This window comes from Mustela nigripes, chromosome 9, assembly GCF_022355385.1.
Source record: "Mustela nigripes isolate SB6536 chromosome 9, MUSNIG.SB6536, whole genome shotgun sequence".
Taxonomy (NCBI): domain Eukaryota; kingdom Metazoa; phylum Chordata; class Mammalia; order Carnivora; family Mustelidae; genus Mustela; species Mustela nigripes.
Genome location: NC_081565.1, coordinates 90731232 through 90755332, shown reverse-complemented (window position 1 = coordinate 90755332; position 24101 = coordinate 90731232). Strand labels below are relative to the sequence as shown.

Here is a 24101-nt window from a genome sequence, read left to right as displayed (position 1 = left end):
GATTCGGTCCATTTCCCGTGGGCGAAAGGAGACGTGTTCAGAGGTCTTTAATGGGTGTTCTGAGAGGATCCCCTCCGGGTCACCATGGCTCCTTCTCTTTCTGTCTTTGCTGAGCCCCGCAGGTGGACTCGCCCCTGTTCAAGGGACTTCAGACACACTGCACTGTGCGGAGGATGCGCGGCCCTTATTCCCGGGTCTGGAACAGTAGTGCTCTTGGAAGGAGACTCTGCAGGGTCTCAGACCCAAACGCCTGCAGGGCTCCGGTGGGTGAATACAGACGCCAAGCAGGCTTCACATAAAACCTCCGATTTAGGGAAAGCTCTGTTTGTGGGGAGCTGCACTGACCAAAGGACCCGGTGGCTGCTGGTCTTAACCCCATTCACCCAAACTTGAAAGGGTGCATGAGGGCATGGCCTGTCTGCCTGGAAGCCAAGATCTTCCCGTTCACAGTGGCCCACAGAGCAGTAGCAGGGCACGGCTCGGGAGCTGTCGGGAATGCAGGATCCCAGGCGCCACCCCGCAGAGTCAGAATCCACGCGTCACGAGCTCTTGGGCGGCTTGTGTGCCTGTTGAAGTCTAAGGCTTGTCCAGAGGGATCAGCCCAGTGTGCGGAGACTCAGCATTCCTGGGCCGTCGACACCGGGCAATACTCTTGCAGAAAAGAGGAGTGAGTTATTTCTACAGACACCAAATTAGATGACCCCGTACAGGCACTGTGGTTCGAAGTTTATGTGGGGGAGAAGGAAAACTTTTTCTGCTCTCCTCGGTTCTGTGACTGAGGCGTGGGAAGTGAACGGACAAGGGCAGCTTCACGGTAGCAAAGGCAGATTTCACTGGGTTACGTTAAGTGCATGAAGACTTCACAGAAGAAATGTGAAAACCCGAAGAACTGGGTAGGTTTGGATGGTTAGCGCCCTGTAAACAAAGGGCAATAAATTGTGGAGACTAAGCACAGGGCAAGCGTTTGGGCTTCCAGGGGTGGTAGGTCACGACAGAGCGACTGGAAGTGTGTGTGGGAGGCTGATGGTCGGTGAGGATTATTCTTTGGGATTTACGTCCTCAGACTCCTCCTGGCGCTGCCTCCACCCACAGCAAAATCGACGTTCTCCCTCGTGCTACGGAAGAGGGATGCCCTCCCAAGGGGACGTTTCTGAGGGCAGAGGGCTCCTCCTCCCTCTGCGCTCTCCCTTGTCTTCAGCTCGAGGTAATCCTCAGGCCAAAGTGGGCTGTTTTGGGGCGTCGCGGTCGGATCCCTACCACCGTATCCTGTGTGGTTCCGCTTTTCTCAAGGAAGTCGAGACGACAGTGATGCAGAAAAAGCGTGTGCACGTGTGTGTGTGTGTGAGGGAGAGGACGGGTAGGGTGTGTCGGCTCTTACACTGTTCTCTCTGTCGGCTGAGGCTGTGGACACGTGGATTTATTCCTGTGTTCAAATTCGTAAGCCTGTACCCCGAGAGAGAAAATGCAAACGGAAACAGAAGCCCAGTGCGTCGGTGACGGGTTGAGTGTGTTCCGTTTCACACACGTGAGTTTATTTTGCCGGATGCGTGTCCTGGTGGCGGAACAGTTGGGGGACGGGCGTGGGGCGTGGATGTCGGTGGCTGCCGCGCGGATTTTGCCGCACCTACACACCCACTGCGTGTCTGCACCGTCCCCGGCCTGGCCTGGGACCTTTGCCAGCCGATGTGAGGGAACGCATCACAGTTTTGAAATGTCAGGTGAATTTTGGTCCGTGGTGGCTCACGGGCCAGAGCCACGTCACTGGAGCCTCCTGCATGGGATGGTTTTCCATGGAGAGATTCACCTGCTTCCCCCGTTAAACGGAAAGAGCCTCTGGCAGCCTGCTAGGGGCGGTTTTGTTCCGTGTGTGTGTGTGTGTGTGTGTGTGTGTGTGTGCATGTGTGTGCTTGTCGTTCAGGGCTGGGTGGCAGAGGCAGGTAAGATGGCCCCAGGGATGCCGGACAGACGGCAGCGGCCCTCGCGCCCACTTTCCATGCACGGCTGCTGCCGAGGGCCCTCAGGGACCGTCACTGCTGACAGGCTGCTCAGGTGCGGGCTCTTTGCCCCTCCGGGGGACTTTCTTGAGTGGGCGCTGCCTCTCCTCGCCGCGCTGGGCAGCCCTCCCGCTTCTGTTCCCGCTGAGAACTCATGCGCCGCGAGTCCTCACGGCACGTCCCCCTGAGAACTGCCGTCCAGGGGGTGTTGGGTTCTTCCCTTTTTACTCTGTTTTTAGCACAAGGCTTGGGGTGAGTTAGGTCCAAACAGAACTCCGGGGGAGAATCGTCACGCCCTGTGCCCTGCAAATCGTAGGTCTTGGCCAGTTCTTGTGCAGAAAGGACGGCTCAGCTCCCGTCACGGGCTCGTCGGCGTCTGTGCTTGTGAAGTCCGTGCTGTAAGGGTTAGGGTGGGAAGGAAAGCCGGGTGGGGTGGGGCCAGTCCCGCTGCCTTCATAGGCGCTCCCCACTGCCGGAGCGACTCGCGCTGCATCCCCGTTGATGCAAAACTCTACCCTCCAGGGTCAGGGTCCTCCAGGCCTTCCGTCCCTCAACTTTCCTGTGGTGTGAGACTCGGCATCTGTTTTAGTAAATCCTGAAAGCAGGGCTGGGGCCCACTGTGAGCTCCTTGCTGGCACACGTGGAACACCGCTTGTTTGCATAAATAGCGGGTCTCTTTGGAAACACGGCTGTGAACTTTACTGTGGCTTAGTGGACTAGACGTGGGAGCGAGTGGGAAGGGCGTGCAGGTCTGGAGCTGTGTGTCTGCCTGGCCGCGTGGGCGCTGGGAGCCCCGACCCCGTCCCCTCCCGCCTCCCCGAGCCAGCCCTGGTGCTGTCTTCCTTCCCTTTCCTGGTTGCACTTGCATTAGGACGAGAAGCCACCTGCCGACAAGAGCACGAGTCCTTCTCGCCATCACGTAGGGTGCGTGTTTCTTCAAACGGTTCAGCCGTTGGGGCGACTGGAGTCTGTCTGTGGCCAGCTACGGTGGCCCCACCACCTCCGTGGCCCCGCTGGGCGGTGTCCCAAAGGCGTCCAGCCCCAAGCCTGGGACGTTCGTAGTGATGCCGCCGTTGGAGCAGCCGGGACGCCACAGAAACACGCACATACGTGGCTGTGGTTGCCGTGGCAGGGGTTGAGGGGAGCAAGGCCCTTCCCGACCCCACATCTCTCAGCGGCAGCCGCTGTCCCCAGCAGGTGCCTGGCTGGGAGGGCGGTGACTGTGGCCGCGGCCTCGTACGCGTCGCGGTGGAAGGGAGGGACACGTAGAGAAATGGGCAGATGGAGAAAAGATGCGCTTGTCCGCTTCCGTGGAGAGAATGTGAAGCAAAGCACAGGAGGTTCAAGAGTCCAGGAGACCCGGGGAGGAAGGGCCCCTCGCTCCCATTTGGCATTTAAGGAGTCGGAGAGGCGGAGACGGCACTTCTGAAGTTGGAGAAGGGGAGGCAGGAGCGCAGATGACGCGCGAGATTGTGTCTAAGCTCTGTTCAGTGCTCAGACTTGCTGACCGGGACTAAGAGCCCGCACGGAAACACGGTGGACTGGAGCCGTTTCTCGGCCTCATGGTGTTGACTTATGGGGCCCAGTAATTCCCCTTGATGGGGGTTTTCCTGCATATTGAACGTGTGTGACGTGTCCCACCGTGCCCCACCTGGTCTCACTGTCACAGATGTCTCCGGCACTGCTGGACGTCGGGGTGGGGTGCAGAATCCCCCTGCCCATTGAGACAGTGGGGCAAGGAAGGGTCCCCCTGGGATGCCGGAAGGGGAATGGGCCCGGGGACAGAGACAGCACCCCTTGTGTCCCGAGATGCCGGCCCCGTGTCTCCAGGGATGTCAGCCCCGTGTGTCCGGAGATGCCAACTCTCATGTGTCCAGGGACGCTAGCCCTTTTGTTCTTTTCATCTGGTTCCATTTTATTCCAAATCTAACTGCTTGCGATTGCCAAAAGCCTCAAATCCTGAGGACGAAGCCTCAGGGACCATCTGAGTCCCAGGCGCACACACGCATGCACGCTGGCTGGGTGTCCCGCATCGCACGGTGGCGCGTGTTTCCGTGGTAATGACGGGGAGGGGTTCCCGGAGCCGTGGGGCTGCTGCAGCAGAGGTGCTTTCAGACACGAGGCGGAGAGCACACCTGCCGCCCGGAGGGCCGGAGCCGCGAGTCAGCCCCGCGGTAATTACCCATGACGTTGCTCCGTGATGGATTCGTTTAGGGCTTCTGGCTGCGAAAATAAAAAAGCCTCAAAAAAAACTTTGAAACAACCGTGATTTATGAGTTTAAGAGTCCCACTTAGGTAAAAACAATGAACTGAAAATGTCCTTTGTACTCCAGCGTGGAGAATGAGGCAGTGTGTGCTGATAGGATTGCCAGCTTAATTCCTTCAGCAAATTATTTAAAAGGAGAAGCGCAGACAAGACAGAGACATGAACTTACAGAAAACAAGATAACTGGCAACTCCGTGCATTTTTATGGTCAGCCCCACATCGGGCGTACCGTGACTTAGGGACGGTATGAACCGTCCAGGGTCGTGCCTGTGAAATGCACACGCTTGCGTCGCTGTCGCCAGGCCTTGCCCTTTCTATGGAACGAATGAGACCCTCTGCCGCGGCACTCTCTGTGGGAAGACGGCGGTGCGGGATGTGTGGGAAGTAGATGTGGAGACTGTCCCGGGTTGTTTAAAATGCAGGAGGCGGAGCAGCGGGAGCTCTGACCCGGCTACATGTTGCTGCGCCGCAGGCACTTTGAGTTACATAGTTTCATTAAGTTCTTCAGCTTTTTTTTTTTTTTTTTAAGAGTTTATGTATCTATTTGACAGAGAGAGAGAGAGAAAGCACAAGCAGGGGGAGAGGGAGAAGCGGGCTCCCCGCTGAGCAGAGAGCCCGACGCGGGCCTCGATCCCAGGACCCTGAGATCACGACCTGAGCCGAAGGTGGACACTTAACTGCCTGAGCCCCCCCAGGAGCCCCGAAATGTTAACATTCTTAAAAAACTAGAGAATTTCGGTAATTATAGATTTCCAAGGTGAATTATTTTGTTCTGCTTAAAAAACTTGGCTAGTTTTTATGTTTTTTGTTTTTGGTTTTTTCATTTAAAAGAACGTGTCTGAGTCCGCTACATGATTCAAACACGCTGTTTCCTCCGAGTCTGCACGCGGGTGCGTTTCCCGCCGAGCTCCCCGCATCCTAGGTCGCCGCACCTCTGCGTGCCCGGCCGTGGCCTGGGAGGCCACAGGGCGCCGTGGGCTCTGCCTGTGCGCTGCTCGCTCCGGGGTCTGTCTTTGTGCCCGTCTGCCTCGTGGGCACCTTTGCTCCGTGCCCCAAGCCCCGGGGAGTGTGTTGGTGTCCGGGTAGTACTGGCCTCCTACAACGTGTTGGAACGTGTCGTCTCTCTTATTTATATATTTTTGAAGGGTCTGTGAAGTTATTGGTGTTAATTCTTGTCCAAACATTTGGTAGAATTCACCAGAGAGGTCGTCTGGTGCTGGGCTTTGCTTCCTGGGAAGTCTTCTGGCCGCTGGCTCCGTGCCTCCACGTGCTGCAGACCCGTTCAGGACCGTCCCGTTTCTTCGGAAGTCGGCCTTGGTAGCTGGGTTCCTGTAGGACTGTGTCCATCTCGTCTGGGTTACTAACGCGTCGGCCCACGATCATTCACACTGTTACAGTCCTTTCCGTTTCTTCTCATTCAGTGGTCATGGCCCCTCTTCCATTTCTGACCCCAGTGATTCGAGTCTCCTGTCCTTTTCTCTTGGTCACCCGAGCCGCAGCTTTCTCAGTTTGGGGGATCTTTTCAAAGAACCAGCTTTTTGTTGCATTGATTTTCTCTGCCGTTTCTTTGTTTGTCTCTGCCCTATCTTTATTCTTTCTTCTCTTTTGCTAGCTTCGGTTTGCTCTTCTTTTTATAAGTTTGCTCTTTTTTTAAGTTTATAAAAGTTTGCCTTTCTTTTTATAAGTCCTTAAGGTGTAAGGTTATGTTATAGATTTGAGACTTTTTTAAAAAAGATTTTATTTATTCATTTGAGGGAGAGCAGGGGTTAGGGGAGAGGGACAAGTAGACGCCTGCTGAGCAGGGAGCCCGGCACGGGGTTCGATTCCAGGACCTGGAGATCATGACCTGACCTGACCAATCGAGCTGTCTAGGCGCCCGAGATCTTTTTAAATACAATACTAGAACTTTCCCCTCTAAGCACTACCTTAATTGTACAACTTAAGTTTTGTTAAATGTGTCCCTTCCTGCCTGTCCAAGTATTTTATAACCTCCCTGTGGTATTTTCTGGGACTGGTTATTTAGAAATGTTTTGTTTAATTTCTGCATATTTGTGAATTCTCAAATTTCCTTCTGTTACTGATTTCTAATTATATTCTGTTGTTAGAGAACATAGTTTGCATGGCTTGATTCCCTTCAGGTTTGTTAAATCTTATTTTACTACCTAGAACACGGTCTGTCCGGGAACACATTGTCTGTAAGCCCGAGAAGAATGTGTCTCTTGCTGGAGGGGTGGAATGTTCTAATGTGCTAGTTACGGTCGGCGGACGGCGCCATTTAAGTTTTCTGTTCCCCTCCTGGCCTGCCCAGTTCTTACATCCATTACCGAAAGTGGGTTATTGAAATCTCCAGTTAGTATTACTGACTTAGCTACTTTTTTTTTTCCCATTTCTGTAAGTTTCTGCTTTGTGTTTTTGGGGCTGTGTTTTTAGGTGCATATACATTTAAAATAGATCGGCATTCCTTCTAAGGCAGCGCTGCCAACAAACAACACCCCTGCTGCGGGCTGAACCGGCTCCCCAGAAACAGGCCCGCTGGAGTCCCAGCCCGAAGCATCTCCGAGTGTGACCTTGTTTGGACGGAGTCTCTACGGGAGTCATCAAGTGTAGACGAGGTCCTTATGCTGGGCCCTGATCCAGTGCGCCTGGTCCTTATACGAAGAGATCCGGACACCGATGCGCACAGTGAGGGCAGCGGCACGGAGGGCGCCTGAGGGAGGCTGCCTGCCCCGGGGCCGGGGGGGGGGCGGCCCGCCGGAGACACCAGCCCTGCTCGCACCGGCGTCCCCGGCCTTAAGCCACCAGGCTGCGGCGCAGCCCCACTAGCAAACTCATCCAGAAGCGACTTAAACAAAACAGTCCATGTCCCCACCTTGATTAGAGCAAACATCCACCCCCGTTTGCTGTTTGTTTCCACGAGCTTGAGGCCATCCCTGCTGACGAATGACCTACTTGCAGAAGGGCGGCAGGACGAGGCCACGGGGACACAGACACTGGACGGAGCCTGCTGGCGGCCACCTGTGCCCGTTGTCCGTGGACGCCTTCCCGTCAGCCCCCGGGTCTCGCAGCCCTGGGTCCCGGCTGCAGCGTGTGGAGGGCCGGGCCTGTCAACCTCACCCTTAGGCACCGAGAGGGGAGCCTCTCCTGCTGACCTGGGATCACGCCCGACTCCGTTCTCTTCCCGATAAGGGTCATTCTTAAAAAAAAAAAAAAAAAAAAGTATCTTTTTCTCCTTTACCTTTAAATAAATCTAGGGATTTGAGCCAAAAACCTTGGTGTAGGAACAGTAGTAATTCAAGAGTTTCCACGAAACGAAGTGGAGACCGAGAACGCACGAGCAGTGCACACCCCGCGTTTCTGTTTGCCCTTTCTCGGCCGTGTTGGGCCAGTGTCGGGCGGCCCCATGGGGAAGCGGGGGCCCGGACGTGGCCTCACAGTGGCGGGGGGGGGGGGCTGGTCTCACCTTCCCTGCCATGGCCGGAGGCTCTAGGTGTCGGGAGGAGAGAAGGTGGATGAACGACCCAATTCAGCCACAGGCTCACCAGGCCTGACAGTGCGGCCTTTGTTGGCGGCCCTGGGGGCCATCCGAGACCCCGAGGGGAGAAAGCTCTCGCTTCAGGCGGTGCCCGGGAAGGGGGAGCCGCGTCTCCACTTGGCTCACTGGGGGCTTTGACATGTTTGCTGTCCAAGCGGAATCAAAGCGAGTTAAGTTGGGGACGGTCCGTGCTGACTCTGTGTCAGGTGGCTGGAGTTCACTTCGAGTCCACACAGCAGGGCTGGGCCAGCCCTTGAGGGAGGCACGGGCCGGCACCTACTCCACCCAGCGTTAGCCTGGGTGAAAGTCAGACAGTAGAGACCGTTAGGACCTTCAGCGCCGAGGCCCTGGCTCGCCTCCCTGCCCGGTGGTGTTCTAGCTCCGTGAAGACGCACGGTGCGACGTTTTAACCGCGGTCCTCCGGACGCCGACATTGCGGGGTCTCTTTCCTAGTTACTTGCCTTGTCTGGCCGGGTGCGCAGACGGATGGACGCCCCTCTGGGGGCTTCCTCCCCTCGGCTCCTTCCCAGTAATTAGTTTCTTTCCTGTGGCTCCCGCATCTCCGGCATCACGCTGCTTCTCGCTGCACGTGTCGGCTGAGCCGAGGGATGGTTCTGGAACGCGTGGTCGGTGTTTCCCGTTGCGAGCGGACGGGCCGTCTGAGTTGTCCCTGGGAGATGTGTCTGCCCTTGCGGAAGCCCCTGGCCTGCTGCACAGTCAGCCCTCCAGGCTGGGGGTTTTCTGGGCCCTGACTGCGGTTTTTCTCAGATCCTGGAAATTACACCTTTTCACGAGGATGCCACATCCAAGAGCGCCAGGCTTTGGTGAATAAAGTGCCCCCGCTAATTAAACAGCAGCCCTGCTTTGAAGCTGTCTAGATATGCCGGGAGTACATCAATTAAATCACAGCAAGCGTCCCTGATTCCGATCACAGGTAGAGATGAGTGGGTGGGGAGTGTGAGTAACAGAACATTCTGAGCGACATGGACCCAAACAGGAAGGCGGCCTGGACCCCAGTCCCAGAGCGTGGGTCGAGCTTCATTAGTAAATTTTGCCTAATGGTGTCTCTGCCGCTAATGAGCACGCCCGCGTCTCCGTGGAGAGGAGCCTGCGAACAGAACACGCCACGACCCAGCTCTGCGGAGACAGATTCCTCCTCCGACAGCGCGAGTCCCGGCGCCCCATCCGAGGCCCATGCTGCGAGCCGGCCCAGGGGTATTCCGTGGGACCGGGGCCTGGTTTGTGGTTTTCACGCATTTCCCCGCCTCGGGGCAAGCTGGGCTCCGCCCTCCGCCCCAAAACCCCGACGACTTACCAAGCGTCACCAGACACCATTGGTGAATCTGGGCGTCGGGTCACCCTGCAGACGGCGGCCGCTTCATCCCGGCCAAGGGGATGCCCCGAGTTCCTGGGTCAGAGCCGGTATCCCCATGCCTGGCGATTAAGGCCGGATCCAGCTCAAAACCCAGCTTCTCCCAAGTGACTTCAGTCTGAGCTGTCTGGCTGCCGCTGCGTCTTTGCGCGGCTTAGATGCGACCCAGCGGGTCTCTGGCCCCGCGGACCTGAGCCTCCCGCAGTCCTGCCCGGCTTCGGCCGAATCAGGCGCCAGGGAAGTGAGGGCGCTGGAGGTCGGCTCTCCCCGCCCTTCTTCACCGGCGAGCCTTGGTGGCGGGCTGGGACCGAGGGACGGACGCGGACTCGTTCTCCCCTGAGCTCTCCACGGAGGGTCGTAGGGAGCCGTGGGGCGTCACGAGGTCCCGTGTTGTGCATCCGCATCTCCCCTCGTGTTAAGCCTTCCGTCACGGGTGCGGTCCGTCCGTCACAGGCCTGGGCCAGGTCATTGTTCTCACCCCGATCCGTGCAGTGCCTGTGTCCTTGGCCTCTGCATCGGGTCTCTGCTTCCAGGCATTAAAGGGTAATTTTGACAGGAACCAAACTATGCATGTCACGTATCATTGTATAAACCAGCCTCATTGAAATTTGACTCATTTTAGGTGTTCTCCTCTCTCTAAACGTTAAAAAATAGTAATAATAATAAGGGGCTAATAATCACGCCGACCTGACACCAGCAATGGTTTCCGTGCTCCTGTTGCTTTCCCAGATACATAATAGTGACATTTTGATGGTTTGGGGGAGAGTTTTTGTGGCCATTTAGTTGGTTTTGGCTTGTGTTTATTTTTTGGGGTGTTTGCAAGCCTTCTGGGGGGCAGGAGAGACCCTTTGGAATCTGGAAATGCGGGCCCGTGCTGCCACCTGTCACCTGTCCCCAAGCTCGTATTTGGCCCAGTACCTCTGGCTTACACGTTTTGGGAGGTGCGGCGTCCGACTTACTGCTGTGCAGGAGAACGGCGGTTTCTAACGTCAGACTCTCAATGGGCTCCTTCTTTCTCGGTGGGAAGCAGCAACAGGGCCCGGTTGTGCTCAAACTACAGGCGTCCGCACGAAGGAACGTGGCCGTGGGCCGTTCCGCATTTATTCACGTAGGTGACTTGTCTCGGGGCCTCTGGGGTCTGCCTGGTGGGCGCCTTGAAACTTCATCCGTGTCTCCAACACGCACCTGGCGCTCTGCCGCCGCAGTGCCTGCGCTGAATTTTACTGAATCTTAATGGAAATGTTTAGGGCAAAGCTGGAGGCTGGAAGAAACAAGAGATTAAACCCCGTTTCCGTGCGGACCAGCACGACCTTTTCCGACAGAACCTTCCCGTTTCTCCAGGGCCAGCAGAGCTTGGCGATCGTCTCGGGCACCTCCCCGCGGGCAGCGCGCTGGTCTGGGCGGCGCCTCGGGTGCGGGGGAGGTACATGATTCGGGCCTGGGAGTCGCCCGGAGCAGCCGGCGTCCTCCACGGTGCGGCAGGGCGAGTCGTGCTCGCCTCTCCTTGGGCTGCGTTTACTTCACGGCTTCACACCACTGGCCCTTTTCTCGGCAGTGACTAGCGCTCACGCCTCTCCCAGGGTGTGTACACAGGGCAAGTGTGTGTGATTTCCTGCGGCCTCTCTGCCCTTACACGGTGCTGACGGACGGTACGTGTAAGGTGCCGACTTGCCTTTGCGGAACCAACTGGAGTGTGATTCTTGAGCACGGACGCGTCGACTGCCTCGTAGAGCTGCTGCCCGTCCCAGGGACGCAGCCACCGATGTCTGACCGCTGTTTACGGTCCCCTGGGCAGGGTCATGAGTCATGGGAGAACGCTAGGTCTGCTCCGGGAGGGATATGCTGTTTGGGGTCGTCTCAGAGAATCGGGTGGTACTTCCGAGGGGTTGGTCGGGGACATGTGATGAGAGCTGGCTTCGGACGGCCGGAGGAGTTTGGACGGGAAGTGATAGGAAGAGGGAACCGTCCTTCAGTGGCCGCAGGAAGCCCGGGCCGGGGCAGAAACAGCCTCTTGCCGGCTGTCGGCTGTCGGGGAGCCGGGGCTGGTACCCAAGGGCGCAGGCCCGTGGTCACCGGTGTGTCCTGGGATGCAGTTGCTGGTGGGAGGGACAGATCGGCAGAGGGACACCGGTGCCTCAAGGATCCGCCAGCCGCGCTCGTTCGGCTGCGCGGTTAGAGGGCCCCGTGCGCCTGGTTCTCTGCGGACCGCTCGAACCCGCTTTCAGAGCTCAGCGGCCTGGAGCAAGGCTTCACCCTGAGAGCGGCCTGGAGGGTCTGCTGCTTTGTCCCCTCTCGATTCTCATTTGAGAGACACAGTGGGGCGGCCTCATCCGTATCGAATCATAAACCGTCTCCTGTGGACGTTTTTAAACCCACGGTGGTAGACGCACACGACCCACGGGTTCCTATCCCAGGCACGTCTGTGACCGCCGCTGTCCACTCCGAGAGCTGCTCCGTTGGTCTCCCCCGGATGAGCCCGCCCCCACTGAACGCTAGCTCCGCCCACCCCCGTCCTGGGGTGCACCATCTGCCTGTGAGGTTGACGACGCTGGGGACCTTGTCGGCCACGGGTCGGTCCTTCCGTGTCCTGCTGTTTCCGTCAGCTTCGTCCGTGTGTCCCCGGGCAGGATCTCCTGTTTTCTAAACCAGGCAATGCTCGGCGTGGATGTTCCCTCACTGGTCGGCTTTGACGACACCAACCCGGGTCCGTCGGGCTGTGTTGTCGCAGCCACCTCTGGCGTCACCGGCTCTCCCCCACCCTCCCCCGCCCCCGACTGGAGGGAGCGGGTCGAGGCCTGGCTGCCAGGTGACAGTCGGAAAGCGAAGGGACAGGAGCCACACGGGGACGCGGGGCTGGCGTGCGTCGTGCCCCCTGGCTTTCCCCCAGGACCTGGGGATGGGCGCCCACCTCCGTGTGCGGTGCTGCTGGTTCAGCAGACCAGACACGCACTTGCACGGGGTGTGGGTGAGTTTGGGGCGTCGCTCCTGCGACCCCGTCTCTACGGGGTGGGCTGCTGGTGCTGCGGGATGAGACACTTCAGTCCTCACAGTCGCGGCTCCCTCCGTCCGTGGCTGCCGGCCGTGAGCAGACCCGGGAGCCGGGAGCAGAAGGAGAGGCCTGGGAGGCTCCGCGGTTCGGGGTGGATTCGGAGCTGCGGGGCCAGTGTCCGGGGGGCGGCCTGCAGACGGGCTGCAGCGGGGCTTTGTCTCGGCCACCGGTGCTCCAGCCTCTCCCCGCCCTGCATGGGGCTCGGTGTCGGCTCCCACACTTCATCGGCGCGGGCTGCCAAGTGTCCGCGCTCTGCCGCCCTGGGGGTCCCTGGTGCTTCCGTCCCATACCCCACGCTGCAGGAGCTCTGGAAACCGTGGGCAGCTGGGCGGGAACACGGTCGTGTCTGCTCGGGAAGCCGAGGAAAGGCCTTGCCCTGAGCTCTCACTGACGTTGTGCTGTGCTCTTCTGCCCAGGGGACCCGGAGGCTCCTGACCCGAGCGACGCTTTGGGACAACTGGACGGACCGGACAGCCCCCTCCCAACTCTGAAAGGTAAAGTGTGAGGAGCTCTGGGGGCAGGTGTTCGAGAGCGTCCTCAGGGTCCCACGAGAAAGGCCCCCCGCGGTGGGCACCTGTCCCGGAGGGGCGGCTGCGGACCCGGGGTGGGCACCCAGGAGCCAGTGCTGGCCTGTCGGCAGGGGTGGTGGCCTGCCTGCCGCTGCACTGCCGTTAGAGCCATCTGGAAGGTGACGGTGGCCGGGGACAGGGCATAGAGGGGGCGGGTAGCCGCTAGAGGGAGGCAGGGGCCTTGAGGGGAGCTCCGTGGGCCCGGGCAGAGCCTGAGGGTCTGGACGCGTGGCCTGGCCGCTGTCACCTGCTGACAAGTGTTCTTCCTGGGGTCACTCGTCACCCAGACGGGGCGGGTGGCCGGTGGGCGGTGGCGCAATCGTGGCAAGTTCTCTGTCTCGTGCTGCGCCTTTCCGGGTCGCAGTCCGGGTCACCGTGGGCACAGGCACGCCGTGTCAGCTTCTCCGGGCGGCAGAGTCGACACAGCCCGCTTCCTCGGGGAGCTGGCTCTCCTCCTGCTGCACCCTCCGTCCCCGAGTGGTCTGAGATCACCGTCTCAGCCCAGCTGCCGTGACGAGACCCCGCACCTGGGCCGACACCTCAACGGGAACTCGCTCCCCAGAGTCCTGGCAGCGGGGTCCAGCAGGGTCGGGTCTGGGGAGGCCTCTCTGCCGGGCGTGTGATGGGCGCTCTCCCGCTGTCCACGCGGCGGACAGAGGGCTGCTCTCCCTGTCAGGGCGCTGATCCCCCTTGTGGGGGCTTCTGGTGACCTAACGCCCCCAAACGTCCACTGTCAAAGGCCATCCCATCCCCCAGGGGGCTCTAGGCCCTGAGATACACGGTTTGGGGAGACTCGGTACAAAGCCTGACGCCTGTCTATTAAAACATTCGGTTTAGTTCCGCTAACCCTCCAATTATTCGAAAACCAGAAAGCCATCGTAATTTCTTAGGGCCTGCACATTCGAGGCTCCCATGACCCTGTAAGAAGGTGTTTTCCTCCAAGTGTCCACGGTGGGGTCTTCTGAGCATCGAGCAGCTGGGACACATGTCTGCTGGCCTCAGTCTAGGGGCTGACGCATCCCTGCAAGTCCCAAGAGGCTTCCAGGGTCACAGGGGCGCTCACCTCCCTCCTGGCTCTGGAACGCTCACCAGCGCGTGCGGTGAGCTGAGGGGTCACTTGGCTGAACCTAGGGCACCGGGCTCCCTGCTCTGTTGATGGCGATGGTGCGTAGACCTCGCTGTGACCTCACAGGGACCCAGAGTCCTTGTAGGGGCAGGCCTCCATCAGGACAGGGACGCGTCCCTGGGGAGCAGGGCCTGTGCTCTGGATGCTGGGTCTCGGGCAACATTTCTTAAGAAGGAAGATCGTTCCGGTGGTTTCGATTCTGAAATCATTTCTCAAAAGGCTGACTTAGCCCACAGTCCGGATGGCCCACACATATCCAGCTGCTGTGTGAGGCCCAGGCACATGCCGGGGACCCCAGAAGTCCAGCAGCATTGTGTGTGGTCTCTGCCTCCTGAGGTTTCCATGCTGGGGAGTCAGCATCCTGAGTCCTTGACGGAGCGGCTCGGAGGAAGACACAGGGGTACGGTCCACTGCAAGGAAGGGGAGGACGTCCCGGCAAAGGACAGGATGTTACTCTGAGAGCTGAAGAGCTGACGGGCAAGGAGCGGGTGTCCTGGGCCTTGGCAGTGCCCGTGCAAAGGCCCTGAGGTCAAGACGACTCATTGTCTTGGGGCAGCTGAGAGGAAGGGCTGGGGTAGCTGGGGTCAGCAGGAGCTAAACCTACACGGCCCAGTACCAAGGCCATCAGGCACGTGTGGGTCTTTAAATTTAAATCAATTAAAATAGAATTAAGATTCCAGCTCCTCAGTCTTCTGAGCTGCATTTCAAGTGGTCAGTGGCCACTTGTGGCTCACGCAGTCATGGCCCAGATCTAGAACATTCCCTCACCACAGAAAGTTGTGTTGGGCAGCCCAGGGGAGGACACACAGCTCTCCAGGTGGCAGAAGAAGGTTCTGTTTTATTCTGGGACGCGCCGTTCTCCACCGTGCAAGATTCTGGCCTGGGGCACGGTGTCACCAGATCCCGCTCTGAGACGATCGCCCTGGTGGCCTGGAGAGTGATGGCGGGACCGTGGAAGGGGCAGCAGGAGAGAGTGAAGGGGAAGACAGGCGGGAGGTGGCACCGGCTGAGGAGGCTGGACACACCCCTGCGAGCCTGTCCGCGTGAGCTCCGCTGCAGACAGCAGTGCTCCTCGGGGAGCCGCGTTTGCAGCGGCCCCAGCCCCCCGCCCAGGTGCGGAGCGCAGGCCTCCAGGGCCTGGGTCTGTGGGGACAGAGGGACTGGGGTGGGGGGGCACCGCCCAGACCCAGCTGTGCTGCCAGCAGCGTGGGGGGCAGAGCGGCTGTGCGGTGGGAGGTCCCGCAGGTCCCCGGAGGGACGACGCCCTCCCTGCCTCGCTGGCCGCGCGGAAGTGCCCGTGGGGGGCGCTCACAGGACTTACCCCCACCCGGCCACCGGCTCCAAACACGGAGGAGTCGGGTCTGTGCCTTGGGTGGTTTTCTTGGTCCTCCTTTTTGGTATTCGAGCAATTCCTCAAGCCCACAGCTGCATACTTTGTCACGCCGTCTGCGGAGTTCGGATTCGATGGCCTCTGGTCTGTTTTTGTTAACCTCATGGGATTGTGGGAAAACCAGGCTGCTTCCCGTCTACGGCTCAGAGGCATTTGGAAGCTTGTGTTCCCTTCTCCAGAGCACAGGAGCACCGTCTGCGCGGGCTCCCTGGTGGAGCAGGTGTATGTGGAGGTGTGTGCGCGTGCGTGTGTGTGTGCGTGTGTCTCGGCAGGTATTCTTGCACACATGTGTGCGTGTGCGCGCGTGTGGCTCTGTGTGTCTGTGCCTGCGTGTGTGCCCACGTGTATGTGTGTGTGTCCCAGTATGTATTCTTGCACATGTGTGTGCGTGCATGTGTCTGTGTGCTTGAATGTTTGCATGCGTCTGTGTGTACACATGTGTGTCTGTGTGTGTGTGTGCGCGCACTGTGACGGGACAGCATGCCCAGTGCCCCCAGTCGTCGGAGGGATGGGGTCTCTGTGCGGTGCCCACAAGGCACCAGTGGCAGGACGCGTGTGCTGTGTGGCAGGTGTGACCGTCAGCATCAACCCCTGTTCCAGGTGACGGGACCTCAGCCACCCCTTGGGGGCAGGATCCCCGAGAACGGCCATGGGGAGCCTCAGGGACCCCAGTCGTTCCCTTATGGCCCTGTTCTCTGGCTCCTTCCTGTGACGTTATTCTTCTCGGGTTGTGGCTGCTGCACGGAGAGACACTCGCTGCTCCCCGGCCTCCTGCTACGCTCAGTGACAGGAGTTGGCCTGGCCGTGCCGGGCTCACTAATCCCCGTGCTTTTCTGTGCCACTCCAGGGAGCTCCTTGCTTGGCCCTTTTGGCTGAAATCGTACAGAAAGTTCAGAACAGCCGGACGGCCCGTAGGAGCCACTTCCTTACTCCGGTCGGCGTTTGTGCGGGCCCCACCCCTCCCCCCATCTCTCTAGAACCTCCGGCGGATAAAGACGGCCGCTGGGCCGGGCCCTCGGAGGGAGAACCGCGGGGCGTCCTCCGAGCAGACTCGGATCTGGGCACGAGGTCCGAGTGTAGACGGCGTCTGTGCTTGGGTCCCCTGCACCACAGAGAGGGCGTCACGTATGTAGGGTCGGTGGCCGGTCCTGAGACAGATCCCCGAGCAAAAAGCCTGCGTAGGGAATAAACACGACAGACACGGTGACTTACAGCTGAAAAGTTTGCCTGAAATTCCCGCGTGCCAGGGCCCGTCCCCACAGGCCTGCAGCCGGCCCGCGGGCTCCAGGAAAAGTGCTGCCTCAGCGCCGGGTGGGTGTTCGCCCGGAGCCCGTCTTCCGGGCTGCGTAGACACGCGGGTGAGACGGTGGGCGGCGTTCTGTCACTCGCTGGTGCTGGCGTGACGCTTGCCGAAGGTACCTCCGGCCCGGCGGCTGTTTGCTCTTGCGTTCCAAGGCTGTATTTCAAGCGCATCTGTGACACGTCTCGGGTTTTGTAAAATCAGTGCTTTGGAATGTTTGTGGGAAGTGGATCGCTTCTGAGAGCCTGGGGGCGGTGCTGCTGGGCTGCTGCGGCCAGGCCTCTCCCAGCACAGCCCGTGGGCTGCTGTCCCCAGGGGCTCCTAAATCACGGGGCAGATGTCCACCCTTACCCACCGGGCCGCCCCTGCCATGTGCAGCGTTCCGGGGCAGAGGGAACAGAAAAATCAGCAGAGCTCTGCGTTGGCGTGGACGAGGCCCCTTGCTCTGCTGCCCGAGCCTTGGGTTCCCGACTCCTGTGGGACGCAAGGATTGAGGAGCGCGTGTGCTGGGGGCGTTTCCGGAACTGCCGATGTGAGCGTGTGACCGTCTCCTGGAGTTTGCCGCAGGCGTGAGGGCGCCGAGCTGACGGGTGACGTTGAGAGCTCACCCTCTGTTGCAGACACAGGGTCAAGGGCTCTGAGTCCAGTGCCTCTCCCCGGGGTGGTGGGGGGCACTTACGGATCTGCCTCGCTCCTTCCCGTCACCAGGAGTCCACCGAGCCGGGTGGGCCGCCCAGGACGTGGCCAGACTGCACAGTGCTGGGAGAGAACCGTGGGGAGGTGGTGGCCTGTCACACGGGCTCCTTCATTCCTCCATCCCTACCCTCTGCTGCAGCTCCCGAGGGCTCTCGTACCCAGCAACCACAGACGGGGTGTTTCGAGCCACAGAAATCCTGTCTCCCAGTTCTGGAGGCCAGATGTCCACCAGGCGTGGACTTCCTGGGCTCGTGGCTGCATCTCTCACATCTCTGCCCCTGTTGTCACACGGTCTTCTCTGTGTGTCTCTGCCCAGATGTCCCTCTTCTGAGAGGGACGTGAGCCCTTGCACGAGGACCCACCCACATGACCTCATCTTAATGTGATTACATCTGCCGTGACTCTGCTTCCAAATAAGGACACATTCTCAGGTTCCGGGGATGAGGCGCCAACACGTCACTGGGGCCACTGTTGACCACATGACAGGACGGACCCCTGCCCCGCACTGTTCTCCGGACCGCACGTTTCCTTGGCTCCTGTTTGCCCACGCTCTCTCGTGCCGTCGTTCCTGCTCTCGCTCCTCCCCGTGGCTCCTCCGCTCGTCTGCCCCACGCTGCTGCCCCCATCTGCCGCCGGTTCTGCGCAGACCACTGGACAGCTCAGCGGGGACGTCTGAGCCAGAGTGACCCACTGCCCCGGCCCCCGGCTGATTTATTGGCCCATAAATGCTTTCCCTAGAAAAGAGCCCTTTACGTGCTCTGGCGGGGCTCTCTGGGTCTCCTCCTCACCTGCCTGGCCAGGCGGGTTGTCTGTATTATCTTCCCCCAGTCAAAGCCCTGCGGCCTGCGACCCTCGGGCACAGCTTTCCTTGTCTCCTTCCCGGACCAGTCAGCGTGGCCTGGGAACAAGGGACTCCTCGGACACCTAGATAGTCTGACCAAGTCCGTGGACTTGTGGGCGGTCAGCAGGGACTTTAAGAAAACAAACACACACAGTCATCACTGATCTGTCTGCGAGGCAGGCGCGGCGTCCCACGGTGACGGCTTCTCCCGTTGCCTCTGCCTTCAGTGTGTTTTCACGCCTGGACTCGGCGCCGCTGTCCGGAGTTAGGGGTGAGCATGGTTGTTAGAAGTCGCCGTGCTGTGCAGCAGGAGACACGCTCTTGGCGATGACACGGGAAGACTTCTGTCCTCCCTCTCCCGCTGTGGGGCCCCGGCTGACCTGTCCGCCAGGTCCTCGGTTGTCTGGGTTTGCCCACTTGGGCTGTTCAGTTGTGTCTGGAGAAGTTTGGTGGTGCACCCAGAGGGAGCCTTGTGAGCTAGAAGAGAGGTTAGCAAAAGTTAGTACAAACCCCATATTTTGCACAAATGAGAAATGAAGCTGGGAGTTTAAATGGGTGCCTGTGAAGAAAGCCAAGGGCCGAGGCAGCACTGTACTTCACCCTGAAAGAACTTTCTTTCTGGCTTTCATGATGGCCCCCGAGAATTAACGGTGGCTACAGCGGTAGACCAAACTAACGTGGCCGCCGTCCCACTTAAATTATATACAAATGTTCCATAAGAATGAGTAAAAGAGGTCACTGCTTAGATGAGCTTGCAGAGAGAGAGTGAGAAGGAGGAATGCCCAGGGGCCAGGAAGAGACAGGAGGCAGAGTTGTGACGGCCTTGGGCAGGATCAGCTGGAGGTGGTTCTGCTCTGTCTGCAGCCTGGGAAAATGTCCCGTGGTTTCGGTCATCCGAGACAAAGAGTTGTCTCCTGCAGGTGTCACTGCTCACGGCATGGGCTCCCCGGCCACAAAAGACGGTGTCCCCATGGGGCTCTGGGTGGATCCACGGACTCCAGAGGAGGAGGAGCACCAGGAAGTCTGGGCACCTTGACAAAAGTGGGGGTGGGCAATGGGGTTCTGCGGGTGCATCAGATTCTCCAGATGCTGGAAGACCCCCCACCCGTTCCCCCAGCCCTGAGCATAAATGCCCGTTAGAGAGAATACCCAGGAGGGGGAAAATGCTAGCTGAGATCACATGAATAAACAAATCCCTGCATGTCACAATTTCACTTGGAATCGGAGGTATTACATTTCCTTCAATCAGAAGAAATAGGAATCGCAACAAAAATCAAATTTGCCTTTAGGAAAATGAAAGAATTTACTCTTCATCCTCCCTCAATAAGGCCTCTGAATGATCATTCTGCTACAGAGGCTGTTCTGGAAGGCTCAGCTGCAGCAGGAGTCTTGGGTTTCAGGGTCAAACTGGAGGGAACCCGGGAGGTGCAGAGAGCTGAGTGTGGTAGGTGAGCCTATGGCAACAAGCTAGGAGACCCAGGGACTACAGCCCTCGCCTGAACCTTGGCTCAAAGGGGCAAGCACAGAAGCCACTACCATGAGGAATCACACTCAGACCCACACCTCAGGAAACCCAGGTTATGTGATGGGAAAGTTTTCGGGGAATCCCAGGCCCTAGAAAACATGAAACATGAAAATTTGGCACTGCCAGTCCTGAAAGGGTTCCTGCAGGAAAACCAGCCCTACAGTGGAAAATTACAAAGCACAGTTGGAGAGGCTTGGGATGAGTGGTGAGCTAGTAAACAAAGAAGCCAGAAGGATTAAAGATAAAGGAAGAAAAGGCCGTGGTGGGTTTGAAAACCAAACAGACCTTCTAGAAATAAAAAATTGTAGTCAGAGAACTGAGAAAATTGATGGGCAGGTCAAGGAGCAGAGGGTGCACAGCTGGAGATTAAAAGAGGGAATTAAAAGCAGTGAAGTGCACTGAGGAACCACAGACAGGAGGACGTTCGGCATCTGACTGGAAGATTTCCGAGGAGAGACAAAGGGGCTGTAGAAACAATGAGGGACTGATGGGGAATTTTACAGAATTGATGGAATTGGGAATGGTACTAAGACCCATTAATGCTACATGCAAATAAATCCATAGCTAGGGATACATGGGAATGGCAAAGACAGAGGGGAACTATGGAAAAGCAGCCTACGAGGGGAAAGGTCGGATAACCCACAAAGGCATAAGAACTAGCTTGACTTGCAGCTGTCAACACAAGCCCGGAGACGCCAGTGTAACCTCCAGTCTAGAATTCCATACCCAGCTAAACTGTCACGCAAGTCAGGAAGTCGGGGTCACCCTCGGACCAGGACTGAGGGTGTTTCCAGCCTCAGTCTTTTACCTAAAGAGCAAATATGAATCAGGATGAGAAAACACCCAAGTAGCCTGCTCTTCCCTAAGAGAAACGTTCAGAGGCCGATAAATCAGTAAGGGAAAAGCGGAGAATAAGGAAATCCAGTAGAAAACGGGAAAGGAGGAGTAAAATGAAATGAAATAAAATGCATAATGAAAACACTAAAAATCAAAGTTGCCAGTTAAGAAACCCATAGTTCACACGTACAGACACATCAAATAACATGTTACGTTATTACATGTTGTTTAGAAGATTCATCTCTAAAATTTAATCATAAAAATGATTGTAAAAATTAAAAATAGTGTAAGATCAAAGTACCCTGAGGTAGCTACCTTAATGTCAGACAAGCTCTCTCTTAGACGGAAGCCTTGCACAGTGGTCTAAAGACGGAAGTTTAGACACCCCGCAGCATAGTTTCCAATATATAGACACAACTTGACAAAATTACTAATAGTCATCTGACCAACACACCATCAGTGAACACAGGTGCCATTGAGAGTAAGAGATAAACTTGAAAAATTTGACAAGCTTAATCTAATGGGCATATGTAAATCCCCGTCCTGAGCAGTTAGAGAAATACATTTTTTTTTTTAAGATTTATATTTATTTAGTCATCGGAGAAAGTGAGAGAGCACTAGCTCTGAGAGGCAGAGAGAGAGGGAGAAGCAGACTCCCCCCCCCCCCCCGAGCAGGGAGCCCTACGTGGGGCTCGATCCCATGACCCGGAGATCATGACCAGTGCCAAAGGCAGATGCTTAACCGACTGAGCCACCCAGGCAGCCCAAGAAAACACATTCTTACCAATAAAATGTCACTGGCCCTGTGACATCACTTCTCCATGCGGGTGGATCCTTTCCAGATATTTTTGTATGTGTGCGAGATGACACGTGTATACAGGGGGTCATGGAACACAGCTGACTGCCCCTCACTTGGGGAAAAGGTAAAGAAATCATGGTTGGTTTGTACTGTGAAACATGCAGTCATTAAGATAAATGAACATCAACAAAGATAAATCCCAAGTTGACTTTGAGTGAAAAAAAGAAAAAAACTAGCAAAGAAGATCTTTCAGGGAAAATTTCTAAAAATATAGAACAGTAAAAATGTGCATCAGAATGGTGCATACCTGTTCTCAGGAGAGGGAGGAAGAGATAGGTAAGTGTGGATTTTCGCTGAATCCTAGAATGTTTAATTTTTTAAAAAAGTGTTCTAAGTCAATTATGGTAAATGTTAGCATAAGATACCGATGTTGTGTGCGCTGGTATCTATTATATTTCTATTCGCATTTGTTGTGTGTTTGTACCGTTTCAGTATTGAAAATTAAGTTGGGAGGAACTAACACTGAGCAAAATAATTAGGTAAAAGGGTATTCGAGCAGTATGAACTTTTAAAGCAGATAGCCAACGGTCACACTGTTGACTATTTCAAGAAGATACCTGCATAGAAAATCCAAGACAGTCAGCTTAGAAGCTATTATAACTAACAAGAAAGTTCAGTAAAGTGCCAGGATAAAAGGTTAATACACGTGGCGGACAGAATATTGCCATTCCGAAGATGTCACGGGATCCTGGGAACATGTCCCCTTGCGTGGTGCAGGGACTTTGCAGATGGGAGTAAGTTAACGATTTTGAGAGGGGAAATGATCTTGGATGATCCAAGTGGGCCCAGTGTCACCACAGAGGTCCTACAAGAGGGAGGCAGAAGAGTCAGAGTCACTAGCTGGAGACCTGGTGATGGAGACGGAGGTGAGTCTTGTCATCGGTCTTTGGAGGAACTGTCATCAGTGTGGAGAGGAGAATTGTAATTCCTCTTAGGCCAAGAAGAGATCATTGTTATTTTAATGTGTCGTTTGCTATTTTACGTTACAATGTGATGAGTATTTTATAAGCCCTACTCTGCAAACCTAGATGAAGCATTTGAATATTCAAGAATTTGAAAGTGCTTCCTGTGAAACCCTCTGATTCAGTGGGGCTCTGGCCAGAACACAGTGAAGGGGTGAGTGTCCCCTCACCTGTGACGGGGATTATATCAGAGGAACCCCTTGACACGGTCACATCAGACTGGGCGTGTGTCCAGGGTCTCGGGGTCTAGGTTGGGAGCTGCAGGAACCAGGTCTCCCCCCGTCCAGTGAGCGGTGGAGTTCATGAAGGGTGTACAGGCAGCGCGTCCCCTGCCTGCTTCCAGGGGGTGTCTTCGTGTCCCTCACATGACAGCTTTGTGTCCTCCACGAGAGTTCTGGTCCACAAGTGAATCCAGTGCACTGAGAGAATCAGGGTCGATCTAGTGGTGTGGGTAGTAAAGATCAGTGCTAGTTAGGGAACCTTCTCAGGCAGCTGTCTGCCCACTCTCCCTTGTCAAGAAGAACCGCCCTTGCCTCATGAAACCCCAGCTTCCCGTCCCCTCTGCCACCTCCCGTCACCCAACATCAGGGCCCATCCCCCAGCCTGGGAAACGTACCTCGAGGGTCCCCTGGAAACGCTGTGTTTCCCATGCAGTGAAGGCTGACGGATTCCTAACAGATACGGGCCATCTTTCCACTTCGTTTCTTTCTTTCTTTCTTTTTTAAGATTTTATTGATTTATTTGGCAGACAGAGATCACAAGTAGGCAGAGAGGCAGGCAGAGAGAGAGAGAGGGGGAAGCAGGCTCCCTGCTGAGCAGAGAGCCCCATGCGGGACTCGATCCCAGGACCCTGAGACATGACCTGAGCCAAAGGCAGAGGCTTTAACCCACTGAGCCACCCAGGTGCCCCGTCCACTTCATTTCTTTAAAAAAGGATAGGAACCTACCAGAAATCAAGCCAGAAGACTCAGAGCGTGGCTGTATTTGATGGCCATTTCCAGACTTCTCTGGTGTCTTAGTTTTGTCTGCGGTGAGTTCATCTCCTCGTGGCTGATCGTCTTCTCTAACCGCAGGGTGTGCTGTGGAGGGTTAGCGTGTGTACTCACCTTGACAGCATAACCTCCCCGTCCCGACACACATGTGCGCACACTTACACGGCATCACACACACGACAGAGGCACACACACGCGCACACACTCCACCACAAATACACATGCCACGTCACACCCACATGTCACACCACATGCACACATACACTCAATACACCACCACATCACACCCGCACACCACATTCCACATACGTACCTGCACACAAACACACACACAAACACACCCCTCTCCTCCGCCATCGGTTTCACTTCCTCCTGTCCTCTGTGGCCTGTGTCACCGGCGGAGAGTCCCCAGCCCTGGTCGGGTTGAGCCACATTCCAGCCCCGCGGGGAGCCCCGCACAGCTTCTTCCCGCTCCTGCCCCACGTGCAGCCTTCAGCAGCTCTAGCCTTGACGGCCTTGTTCATTTTTGATGAGGTGTCCGGTGACAAATCGTTCTTCCTGAGGCTTGACTTGGTGGTGCGGCTGGACGGGACACGGCTCTTCTGAGCGTGAGCTGCGTCGTGCGTCCGTGAGACCCGCTGAGGCCGGAGCTGGCACAGAGCAGCCCAGCTGATCCTGTCTCTGGGGCTCCAAGTTCCTGCCGTCCAGGGTGTTCCCGTAACCCCCAAGTCATGCCTCCTGGTGCCCTCGCGTGGTCACTCGTGGACCTGCCCGGAGCCGTGAGTGCATCT

General features: G+C 57.0%; 1 protein-coding gene across 1 annotated transcript in view; it reads left to right on the top strand.

The window, feature by feature from the left end:
* The window catches only part of ROR2 (receptor tyrosine kinase like orphan receptor 2), a 138888-nt gene that overhangs the window by 93086 nt on the left and 21701 nt on the right, over positions 1-24101 (top strand). The window contains exon 2 of the mRNA XM_059410153.1: positions 12630-12707. Coding sequence (XP_059266136.1) covers positions 12630-12707 — 78 coding nt within the window. The remainder of the gene's footprint in view (positions 1-12629; positions 12708-24101) is intronic.